The 12,328-nt window shown below is 41.4% G+C and overlaps 1 protein-coding gene across 1 annotated transcript; it reads right to left on the bottom strand.

The window, feature by feature from the left end:
- Positions 1-7,487: 7,487 nt before the first annotated feature.
- LOC147880636 (cryptochrome-1-like) lies at positions 7,488-11,264 on the bottom strand. The gene is made up of 5 exons (XM_087370505.1): positions 10,435-11,264; positions 10,057-10,281; positions 9,255-9,961; positions 8,356-9,138; positions 7,488-8,221 (listed from the first exon to the last, which is right to left on the bottom strand). Exons 1-5 carry the CDS (start codon positions 10,739-10,741, stop codon positions 8,201-8,203), a joined length of 2,043 nt encoding a protein of 680 aa, XP_087226631.1. The 5' UTR covers positions 10,742-11,264; the 3' UTR covers positions 7,488-8,200.
- Between the last annotated feature and the right edge of the window lie 1,064 nt (positions 11,265-12,328).

Genomic DNA, 12,328 nt, shown 5'->3' with positions numbered 1-12,328 from the left:
CATATGAATTTCATCAAATAAAGGTTTTATAGTATGTTGCAATACTTGAAAATCTTTGAATAAGGTGCTTCAAGTGGTTACCATGTCTTTTCTATGATTTGATATTAAAGAGTCCAATTTGTCCTTTAGAAAATACTTTAAGCACAATTGGATATATTGGTAAGGATGAACATAGTTGGCCTTCCCAAGTTTCAATAAAGCCTTAAAACTAAGCTTGGATTGGGAGTAATGAATAGAAATATACTAGAGAATAAATTTTTTCTAAGTTGGTTGCTCCCTTGGTGATATTGAAGTTAAACACCTTATCTTCCCATTTCTAAATCCTTTTGAATCTATTCAAACTTTTGAAGCAATGGTTTGCAATCGTTTCTTGAACTCTAGAACACTTGAACAATCTTAAATCTTATCTCCACTCATAACACTAGACTCCATGCATTCAAAGCCCAACCTTGGATAACTTAAATAAGCACAACTTTAGAAAACAAATATGTCCTCGATACGATCCCATGAATACTGATGCCTTTATATTACCTCAGTATTAAGAGCTAGCTTTATGTGAAGGTCATTTTGGTAGTCAACTTCATCCTTTGCTTGGTACTATTAAGTGTAAAGGTCCTACTAAAATAAAGAAATCTAATAGTCTAATAGGTATGCTCTAGGTATGCCTTTCAAGCAATAACTTTAGATATGAAAGCTATCCTTGGTGCTAAAGGGAATAGAAAGTATCTCTTTTTTCTAAGGTGTCTTACTTGCAATAATTTTATAGTCAACCCTTCGATCACACTTCCCTCAAGGTTTCAAGTTCAAAGTTAAAAGTATACTAATAGTTGTGCCTCACACTACTATCTAATTGCAACAATTCAAATGCACACAAGCCTTGTTAAGTTTAAAGTTTTCTTAGACCAAAAAGGTCATTGGAGTGACATCTTAAGGTATTGAGACGATCATTTCTTCACAAAAATTATGATTTTCACACTACTTGGGAAAGGATGTGCTCACATTACAACTTCAAATTACTCAAGGGGTTCATTCATGATTCACACATTGAAGTTATGTAAGATAGTCAACTTACAATGTAGAAAAACATTCCTTTCATTGAAGTAGATGATTACAACTAGGTGTTGTGAGGTTGCCTTCAATTTTCCACAAGGGAAAGTAAACAATTCTTCATTTGAGGGGACTCCCCATACAATAGTTATATCTCATCTCAATACAAATTAAGAGAGAGAGAGAGAGAGAATTTATAACCTATTTATAAAGGAACAAATATGTTATAAATCATGGACGTGGTTCGGTCATTTTCATTCATCCCTATCTATTGGTGGGGAGGTCCATAATGAGGTATGGGCCTTGCCCTCCCCTAAAAAAGCGTTACTTTAGTTCTTTAATTCTTTTGAAATTTGTGGCAATTCAAGTGGTCTTAGAATATGAGTTTCTATCATTGGAGGATGCAAGAAATGGTACTTGCAATGTTTATCTCTTTTCTTGCATGTCTTTCTATGTTTGTGGGTATGTATTTCTTTGTGTGGGAGTTTAAGCTACGAGTTGTCATTGTGATGTACTTGTCAACAAATTCTATCACTTGTTCATTCATGTCTCTCCCAAAGATTGGGACATCTTGCACCCGTATTAGCCCCTGGCCATGTTGGCTTCCTCTGTCCTGGAATTCGGTCTCACAAAGAAGAAGTCAAGGATTGGTCTCGAGATTGATTTATCCCTCTTTAGCAAGTTCTTCAAGGATTGGAACTTATTTACATAGTATTGTGCTATAGTTACTAGATTTGATTGTATGAGTTCTCTTAGGTCGTTCTAATGAGACGTTGCTCCATTGTCATTATTTCTTGAATGCAATTCTTTGAGGCAAGTAATCAATGGTTGCTAAAGCTTTATCTGCTGCAGAGAATGTTACCAAAAGGGCTGGTGGTCCTAATTGTTTCACCATAGCAAAACACAAGTTCTTCTTCAATCACTCTTTATAGTCTACATATGTATGCAAACATGTGAAGTCTCGATATCCTATTCTAGATTGAAGAATCTTCTCGATGTTTATATCAAGCAGGGCATCGATGGCCTTTAGGCTATGATCCTCATTTGCCCTTTGTGGAGCTGAACCTATGTGGATGATAGTACTTGCCTAATTCATTTTTCATCGGTTTGAAGAAAAGATTATCAACACAAAGTGCAAAGCACTTGTCTACATTTGTCAACTCCCACTTTGTGATGTCTTGGTAGCGTGTTCTGTCTAGTATGTTGTATGTGCGTGCATGGCCAAAGAACAATAGAACTTCACTCCCATGCTTGGAATGGAGCTGGGAGGCGTGGGAACGAAGCGGAGATGTGCAAGGAAGGAATGCCAAACTCTATCTTTAAATATGCTCAGAGGAAGAATCCTTCTAAAGGCGCAACTATCTTTGAAGTCAACTACTTGCTAGTTGTTGTATATCTCATGCACGAGTGTATCTGTGTCTACCTCCTCTTGTTATATGTTGGTGTGTTGTGTTTTTGTGGACAATTCTTCCTCTTCCCTATATGATTGTAGGTTAGCTATATGGTCTAACCACAAAAGTTCATGTAGTACACGTAATGTCAAATCTGGATGAACCAAGCTGCTAAGGCAATTATGTGCATATTACAATTTCCTTTCGATGGCAGCCATGATTGCTGCATCATTGTTTATAAATCGTGGAAGCACACGTTGTGCCCTTTTAATGTCTACAAAAACGTTCATAATGTTTCCACGTAGCCCATATCGTCCCTCATATGTTAGCTCACGTATCTAAGCAAAGGGGATTCTCATTGATACTAAACGTACTTCCATATTGTTCAATATGTTTCGTTACCCTCGACATCGTCATGTTTTTTATTGAAAGTTGTGGCACTTTGTTCTTTCTTAGTTGATCGTAGCACAACGAACATATACACCTTCCCCTTGATTGTGTGTTGCTATTTGCAAGACCATGTTGATACAAGAACATCTTAATGCTTGTACTAAGTTGTCACGACTTGAATTGGAATGTAAAGCAACCGCAACAAAGACATACAAACTTTGGAGAGTCATTCACTTTCTTGGTGTACCTTGCCTATGCCAAGTTTGAAACCTTGGACCTCTTACGGGTCCTTATCTGCAATAACTCATGTGTCGATCATGTTTCCTAATTGCATTCTCTTGCAATCATGCATGAAGTTGTATGTGTGGTGCCTACATTGCCATTACAGAGATGGTCATTACACTTGTCAATGTTGATTGTGTTTCTAGCATTGAAGAGGATGCTACATGGTTGACCAATTATTTTCCCTGTTAAACTTTAGTGTTTTGACTCTGTAAACCTTGTTGCAAATGCTTTTGAAGGAGTACCTTTCCTTTTGGAACTGCTCTTGATACAACATTGGTTGACAAGTGTGGGTGACGGTCCACGACTTGCAACCAATTTTCTTCATCTATCGGTGACCGAAGTATGTAGTCTCTTTTTGGTTTTCTTGGGATGAGTGTTGTCAATACCGATGGTGATTTGGAGGAGGAGGTGGTGGTTTTTGGTTGAATGATGCCTCACCTCAAGAACTATGTACATAAACTCTGACAGTTCTCTCAAAGCATTGTGTTGAAAGGCTCTCCTTTTACTACAGTGGTGGTTGCATCAACATGCAACGACACTAGACTAATCCCACGCTTACCAGGAGATTTTTTGGTGATAGCTACACCCTCCTTTCTGTAGAAGTCATCGACTTGGAGGAAGTCTCTCTAGGAGATTTTTGGGTGATAGCTGCACCCTCCATTCTGTAAAAGTCATCCCTCCTCCTATTTTTGGGTGATAGCTGCACCCTCCATTCTGTAAAAGTCATCCCTCCTCCTTGCACTCTCTTATTCTCGCCTATAACTTATCTCTCCAACCTCACCCTCTCAACTTACATTGCCCTTGACCAAAACCAGCTCCAAGGACAACTGCCACATTCGCTCGCAAGTGCTGCAAATTTTGGAGATAGATGATGCCTTTAACAATTGCCCATCTATGCAGGAAATCATTGCTATATATGCTTCCTTAAATCGCAGCAGCAAGAGGAGATTCCAATCTCCAACAATGCAACTTGCCAGCATAGCTCAACTTCTTAAGTAGCATGCTGAGCTTCAGCAAGCAGTTGAATGCAAGAAATTTGCTGCCTTGAGACCCATATGTCAAGCTAGTTGATGAATGACCTATCAAGTTCTGCGAACAATCAAAATAAACAAATATTGCGGCCTATACTTAGATTACACAGCTCAAAACTCATGCAGGATTGCAGCGTAATGAGCAAGAGTCTTGACTACATCGCAAAAGCGTAAGGGATGAATCAATCACTAGATCCCCCAGACCTAATTGTGGTACCTCACTACCAAGCTGGGTTTTCAGTGCAACCTCTGTTTGTCACGCGAAGAATTCCACCATAACGCGAATTTGCAATGGATTGTTGCACGAAGAGAAGGATGCGCACCTAGGAAGAACTATGCGGTGACGTTGATGGTAAATTGAACGAGAATTAGGGCCAAAGGCAGGATCCGAAAGTCATACTGAGCAGCCTATAAGAAATTTACAAGCGAGTTTGACAAGGTTCTGGCTCGCTGTCCATCTCTGGATTTGGCACTCAATCTAAACCCGAGGAAGCATGCGAAATTCTTGCTCCCTCCACTAATAAGCTCCTAGAAGGAACTATACTCAACAAGTGAGTACAAGTACTCATGAGCAGTGCCTTCAGTTCTCCAAGAAGACAATTGTCTTGGGAGACAATTGTCAAGATGAATGGATGATGCAACCGCTTGCAAATGCAAAAGAGATTTGCAATGTGTGTGTGTGTGAGAGAGAGAGTGTGTGAGAGAGAGAGAGAGAGAGAGAGAGAGATCACATGTTTTGCATTGTATGGATTGTGTATGGATTGAAGTTTATTCCTTTAGGGCTAGTAATAGGGTTGAGAAGAACAAAGAATTATATCCCACTTATGAGGGACTTTTGTAGCCAAACTAGTAATTGTCGAGGTATAAGTGGCATTAAGGGATTTCTCAAGTAAAGCCACTCATTTGCATTCACGGTCCCACTTATGAGTGATTTGAGTAGCCTAACTAGTAAACCATTAAGGGCTTGAGCGGCATAAAGGGATTGCTCGTACATGCCAACATTGTAATCATAGCACGTTATAAGCACAATGGCATTGACAACTGTAGCCATTTAACAACCTCTACATCCACATGTACAACTACAAAATATGTCAATGCTTAATGAACACTATTGCACATTCACACCATTACAAAATGATCTCTCAACAGTTTGCAATGGTTGACCAAGTTACCTTTTCCCCATCACATTTGCTCACTGATTCTTATAGGTCTATGCAATGAAATTTTGAAAGCTGTAGTGGGAGATTAAGAGAGAGCACGACCACTTGGATGCAAATATATTCTCCTTGGTAGGGAGTGTTGATGTATTGAAGGTATGAGCCAAAGTAAACCAATTACCCGAAAGTGCGTGTCCACAAGGGTTGGAAGGAGGGCTTTCCTAGGCCCCCCATTGTATGTCCTCACCACCCTATTGGCTGGTCATATGTTGGTTGTGGATGGATGGAATAAGGCCTGACTGATGGTAATGCTAGGTGCAAGGGTCCTAATGGATGAACTTGATTATTTTGTGCTAATTAAGTCCATCCCACTTTGCAATACATTTGGTCAAGTTTGACTAGTTTATTAAGAATCTAATGTTAGGATTAGTGATAGTTTAGGCCATTGGAATGAGTTTTTGGTTCAGGTTTTTGTCTCTTTGTGGAGATCCTAAATGTTTTTGACACTTTGTCTGGATCAAGTTTTTGGCCTTATGTGAGGGGTAGTGAATTATTTTGTCGTATGACACTACCTTTATTAAAAGCATGTGATAGTATTTAAATGAGGTCTCTTGTCAAAATGGTCAAGTCCCTATTCATATTTAATGGTCCGTCCCCTCTTTCATATCTTTTCTCTCCTCTCTTTTCACTCATCTACCTTTCCCCATATCCTTCACCTTCACTTACATTTTTCTATTTTCCTTTCCTTCCAATTTACACCTTTTGTTTCCCTTCTACGAGTTGTTGGGATTTTTTTAATAATGTTTATCCAAGCTACTTTACATTTTCTCTAAATGGGGACTTAGTGATTGTGCCACCTTGATGAAAGCAAGGCCATAGTGGTGACTTGAGCATAGATACCTCTCAAAGAACCAACAACTTATGACTCTCATTTAGACCATCTATGGAGCAACCTTGACAACCCCAACAAACAAGCATATACCTCATTCGCATACTGGACAGATTCCATTGCATACATTTGCACATAATGCACATTAACACTTAACCTACAATGACATTTCAAAAGGCAGGGCCTTTGAGGGATCCACACATTGTTAAGCATGAAGGGAGGCCCAGATTTTCAGCCTCTAGGGCTTCTTCCTGGCTTGACTATAGACTGAGAAAAGGGAATTCAATAGCTGCTTGGTTGACGAACCTGTGAAGCAAATTGTCCCTTCCTGCCAGCCAGTTGCAACATGGCTCCCCTGGTTGACTGCTTGTCGGCAGCCTGGTGAGCTGCTACCCATACATAAGATCCTGTTAAAAACAATTGTGCTACACCTAAATTTTGATATTGGAAAGAGCACGTGGTGATAATTCCAGGCTGGTTCATTTGCATACTCTGATAGTTTAGAAGCACACTTTGTTTACTTTGTGCTTGAGTACATACATCTGTGCACAATTTGTGTAACGTTTCTGGAACATAGGATTGCAAAGGAAATTGATTTCTGACAATGAGCTCGAAGACAGTCTGTTGCCAGTACATACTACAAAACTGGAAGAATTGCCAAAGTCTGAGTAATTCACAGAGTGGACAGCGCTTGTATTGACAACTTATAGAACGGGCAATTCAACTCTCTCATGCCTAATACAAAAGTTAACGATAGATATCTCCTGATGACATCCTAGCTGCACAGTACAAATGTGAGTGAGTAGCCTCTATGAACACATCAAAACATGCAATCCAACTCAAAGATCTCATGTAGAATAAATAATATTCTATTTGATAGCATTTCTGTACTGACGTGAGCCACATCCAATGTGTGCCTAGTGATGGAAAAAGAGGCGTCATGTTGCAACTGTGCAAAACTTGGGTTTTATTGCAATAACATCAGTCAATAGCCTACACATTGTATTCAAAGGAGATCGGGAACATGTCCAGGTCTTATACGGAGATTTCAGCGTTCAAACAATTTCTGAACCAGCACACATCACATAGAGCCAACAATGCAAACGACATGGACAAGTTAGTAAGATCAAAGGTAACTACATTAACAGGCCTTTATAGACTGATATATTTCAGACCCCTCCATATCAGTCAATTGCAATTCTGCCTGTAAGATGTCCAATTCTATCCAAGACTGAAATCAAATGGAGGACTTGAATAAATTTTACATCCATGTTATAATCAGATATCCAGTCCTACATAGAAAAGCAGGCCACTAATGAGTATATTTATGTAGCACCAACAGAATTACTGTACAAATATACATTAGCCTGCCAAATAAAACTTTGAATCATCACGAGGTATGTGCTGTTAAAACAGCCAATTCAAAGCCTGGATACAATTTTCCCAGCCGGGAAAGGAAACCCATTTTGAACAATAGAATCCTAGCGGCCTTTTTCATACATTAACAAGAAGCTTGGAAGCTCCAAGTCCCCTACTGTACTTCTTTGGAAACAAACATCGTGTTCACAAATTGAGCTTTAAAAAACTTGCAACAAGCTGATGTTTTAAGGGTTGAGCACATGCTGAACACACTGATACCCAGCTTAAGCTTTACAACCTCTACAAGAACAACTCAAATCCCATTTTTTTACTTCGTTCGTAGAGCTAGCGAAGCCCCCTCAACTGGCGCCTTGATAGCAAGGACTCTGCCATTGGAATTCAAACATCTCCACCCCAAGGGAGAAGCCATTAAAACAGCACTAATAGTAATGAAGAAATGAGTCTCAACTTAGCCAAAAGTATACAAAAAGATGCATTACAGCTCTGCTTACAACACATGAAGGTACTTTGTGCTGTTGCTTGTTCATTCCTGGCATCAAGTGGCTACATGATAGATCCACAGAAATGGGCGAGGCCATATTTTTAATGACCTTCCAATGGATTCACTCAGTGAACAAGATCTCCCAGGTATTATGCCGACAGTGAACTTGTCTGCATGTTCACCAAGCAAACCCCCACCCAAAACACAGAGAGTCAAAAACCAAACAAAGCAGACTTTGAGGCAAGCAAATACAACTTCAGTAATGCAATACAATCTGAAGCATCACAAGCACCACCAAAATTACCTTGGTTGCCACAATGGCATCAAGAGTCCCCATGGGCAGTGAATGGATCTGTTGCCTGGACAAGAAGCCATGCCGTAGCTCTGGTACTAATGGCACTGAGGAATCATTTTGAGGCATCATACCACGCGATGAGACATAGTGAGACCAGACTGGCAGACTGCCTGTCGCCTTCCTGTGAATACAGGATGATTCAGCAGTAGATCCACTTTCATCATTCTGAGCTTGCAATGGAACTGCTGATGGCAGAAACATTTGTCCTTGTACTTCTCCGGTGAAGGCAAGCTGTTGGCCAAATGCTTCTCTTTGGACATATTCCTGTTGCATCGGTCTCTGCTGCTCAGCTCCATAACCTGACATCACTGTTTTTCCACCTTCTATAGGCATGCTTGGAACTAGCTGATCATGAGGAGATGGACCTGACAAGTTCTCTCTAGCTACATTGGCTACACCTCTGTTTATATCCATACTATCAGGCAGGGCATTATCCATCCCTTGAACTCCTGTAGTGTCACCTAACCCTTCTTCCGAACCGTTAGCCATGGCTGCTTTGTATGCCGCCTCCTTTTCCCACATAATTGCAAGACCTTGCTCTAGACGTCCTCTAGCTGCAGCAATCTCCACTATTGGCCTTGGATAATTTGATCCAAGTTCAATCCCAGCAGCACGAAGCACACTTGGAGGTGCATCCCATGGATGATGTATCCATTCAGTCGGCAAGCGAGACAGCTCAGGCAACCACCTCCGCACATACTCACCATGAGAATCAAATCTGTATCCTTCGATCTGCCAAATGTGCACAGGAAAGTGGTGTGAAGATCACAAACATATAATAAGACAGAGAGTAAATGACAAGAACAACAACATGAGGCACATACAACTGTTACTTGCATCGATCCTACCTGAGGATTATCCATTCGATCTAGTTGATAGCCATCTGGCAAACTGCCCGAAATATACTGCCATCCTAAAACGTCGCTTTCCAGATCAGCATCCAAAAGAGTATCCCAAAAATACTTCATCCCCCAGCGCCAAGGAAGCTGCAGAAATTTCACACAGAAACTGGAGACAATCATGCGAATTCGATTATGCAACCATCCAGTTGCCCAAAGCTCCCTCATTCCAGCATCCACTAGGGGATATCCTGTTCTGCCCTGTCTCCATGCCTTGAAATAGCCTTCATCAACCCGCCAAGGGAAAGATTTCAAGTTTGACAATAAAGACCTTTCATGTGTGAAAGGAAAGTTGAAACACAGATACCTTGAGTATTCTCTCAATCCAATAGACCTGAGAAACAAATTTGCACTTTGTTCACCCTGTAGGTTTCCCTCTTTCACCCATAGCATCTGTTTCATGCGAACTTGGCGAAATAATTTCCGAACACTTAGTTCCCCATAGTGCAGGTGAGGTGAAAGCAAAGAAGTTGAATTGCTATCTACTTTCTGCCGGTTACTGCCGTAGTCCAGTAAAGGCCCGTTCACAAAAGCCTCCAGGGCCCTGTCCGCATTAGCCCACCCAGGAGCCCATGCTCTTGCTAATAAGGCATTGCTGCCTTTCTCTGACTCGTCCTCAAGTTCCAGCTCCTCGATCGAACAACTCAAGATACGTCCTACAGTAATGAGCAGTTCATAAGAGTAAAAACTACAGAAAAGACAGTTGAGAAGCAGACCAAAGAGAATTCACAGTTTCTTGCCGGCTAGGTACCTGGGAATCTTGACAGACGCTTGGGAGGTAAAAGCGGCGCCTCCGGCTCAACAGGCATGTCTAGGCATTTTGCCCAATACGCATTGAAAGTAGTGAAAGCCCTGCCCTGCTCGTCAGTTACGTCCCATGGCTCGTAGAGCAAATCTGCGTTGAAGGTGTTCACCAAAATCCCGGCTTTCGAGAGTTCTAGCTTAACTCTTTCATCCCGTACAAGGGACACGGGATCTGCAACGAGGCATCATCCAGATCAGCCAGAGGAAGGTAGGCGAGGCACAAAGTAGTAGAACTTGCACAAGGTTAGTCTTCTCTGCCACTCAGCTCCTTCTAAAATCTTCAATCCTGCAGGAAACAATCACAAAATTACACAACACAACTTACCATACAGATGATTGTAGAACACTTGAGTCGCTCCTGTGTCCTTGACAATCTCTAGAAGTGCAGACAGAGCATCCCTGGCTCGGCGTGTCAACAAAGGCGCTTTTAGACTCCTCAGCGACTCATCGAGGTGAATTAGGCTCTGCTTCAGCCACCATCTGGAGACCCGCCCGGGAAGAAATTGCCCTTCATCTTCAGGAGACCATATGAAAACGGGGATTATGGTTCCCGCTCTCGCAGCTGCAACGAGGGCGGGGTTATCTTCCACTCTCAGATCTCTGCGAAACCAAACAACCGTGCATGCTGCCATCGTCCGGGAAAGATTGGACTATACAAAGCTGACTCCTGAATTACGGCCTACAGACATGAAATGCATCCAAGTCTACACCATGAACTTCATCACAGGCCGGACGCCAGGCCCTGGCGTTTTTTCCAACGACTAGCATCGTGTTAGCATGAATCGCGTCGTTTCTTGTGCAAAATTCGGGCAATGTCAAGGCTCGCCATTTTGGCCAAAGAGCCTTTTCTCTCAGATGATTGCAAAGGAGGGATTACGTGCAACAACAATCGGAGGATTCAGCAGAGGACCTAGCAATTCCTGTCATACGAAGAGTCCCCGGCGGCCATGCTTCCAATAATCGACGAAAAGGGAAGGCATTTGCGACTTGAAATCTCAGAAAGGATGGGAGGCGGCAGAAAAGATGGGATTGCGAAGTGCGAATAGATTGGATGCGGAGGAAAATTGAATGATGTCGGGGGACAAAAATCGGGGGAGGAACGTGAGACTGCAGGAGGATGAGAGGCTATCTTTGCGTTGAAGGTCACAATCGCCATAGCCAGTTGGTCTTCTGCAAAACGCCAAACAATTTCTGTCGTCTCTCTCATATCCATTTCATTAACTTAACCTCAATCCTTAGATTAGTGGTCTTTACTAAAAAAAGAAAAAGTAATTGCAATCCTTAGTCTTTAAATTTAAAAAAAAAAAAGTAGCAATCCCTGGTAATCAATCACACTCGCACACTTTGGAAATTCAGGCTCGCTGCTAAGGTATATGGGCTATTGTAAGTAGCCATTATAGGCCAGTTATCTAACGGCTTAGAATGCACCACATGGCTTCCTAGGATTTTTGGGTTTCATAAAATGCTCTAGTGCTAGCCAAGTAAAAAAAAAGTGGTTTCCTTATGACTCACAAAATCGAAGTAGCACATTTGGAAATTTTATCTCAAGCGTCGCTCATAGATATATATATATATATAAAACTAAAACAGCTCAGTCGGTTATTTGGTAGCGCAACTCCCACGGTACATTAAAGCTGGTTAGCTGGCTACCTTGCGTCCAAAATCTTGCAGCCTGCTTGTGCTCAAAATCCTACTGCCTGCTCCAAGCAGTTGTGCCTTATTAGGACCATAAGCAAAAAAAGTTAGGTCTTTGATGTGAAATTGTGGAGGGTGCTATATTCTAGCACTCAACGGTTTGTGAAATGGGGTCTAATATGAGCCATGTCTCTATCAAAAAAGACCTTGGCCTCAACATGCAAAAACTCGTGGTCTTCAGTGCATCCCTAGTCCACTTGAATGGTTCCCTAACCCCCACATGGCCCCCTCCTTTCCTCTTCGACAAGGTCCAGTTCACACTCCCATTGTTGATCACTACATGATTTGTAATGGTGAATCCAAGAAGTGAAAGTCATAATTTCAATACTCGGAACAATGCCATGAGACCTAGTTTACACTACCCCTTGCTAGGAATAAGCTCTAATCGCTACCCTTCATCTCAACAGTTTCTACATGATAGTAATATTATATGCCAATTGCAATTGCAATTCATCTCTCATTTGCATTAACATTTCACTAACCTTGTATTTTGTGTGATATCCATAGCTAAGTCCACCTTTTGC

Source organism: Dipteris shenzhenensis, chromosome 32 (assembly GCF_047967505.1).
Source record: "Dipteris shenzhenensis isolate YYH24624 ecotype China chromosome 32, Dip_SZ_1.0, whole genome shotgun sequence".
Taxonomy (NCBI): Eukaryota; Viridiplantae; Streptophyta; class Polypodiopsida; order Gleicheniales; family Dipteridaceae; genus Dipteris; species Dipteris shenzhenensis.
This window is presented reverse-complemented; position numbering and strand designations above follow the sequence as displayed.

Coding starts and splice junctions, on each gene's coding strand:
- LOC147880636 (XM_087370505.1), bottom strand. CDS start 10,741: ATGGCAGCATGCACGGTTGTTTGGTTTCGCAGAGATCTGAGAGTGGAA. Junction 9,139..9,254: donor ATCGAATGGATAATCCTCAG/GTAGGATCGATG, acceptor CACATTTGGCAG/ATCGAAGGATACAGATTTGA. Junction 8,222..8,355: donor ATGCCATTGTGGCAACCAAG/GTAATTTTGGTG, acceptor GTGAACATGCAG/ACAAGTTCACTGTCGGCATA.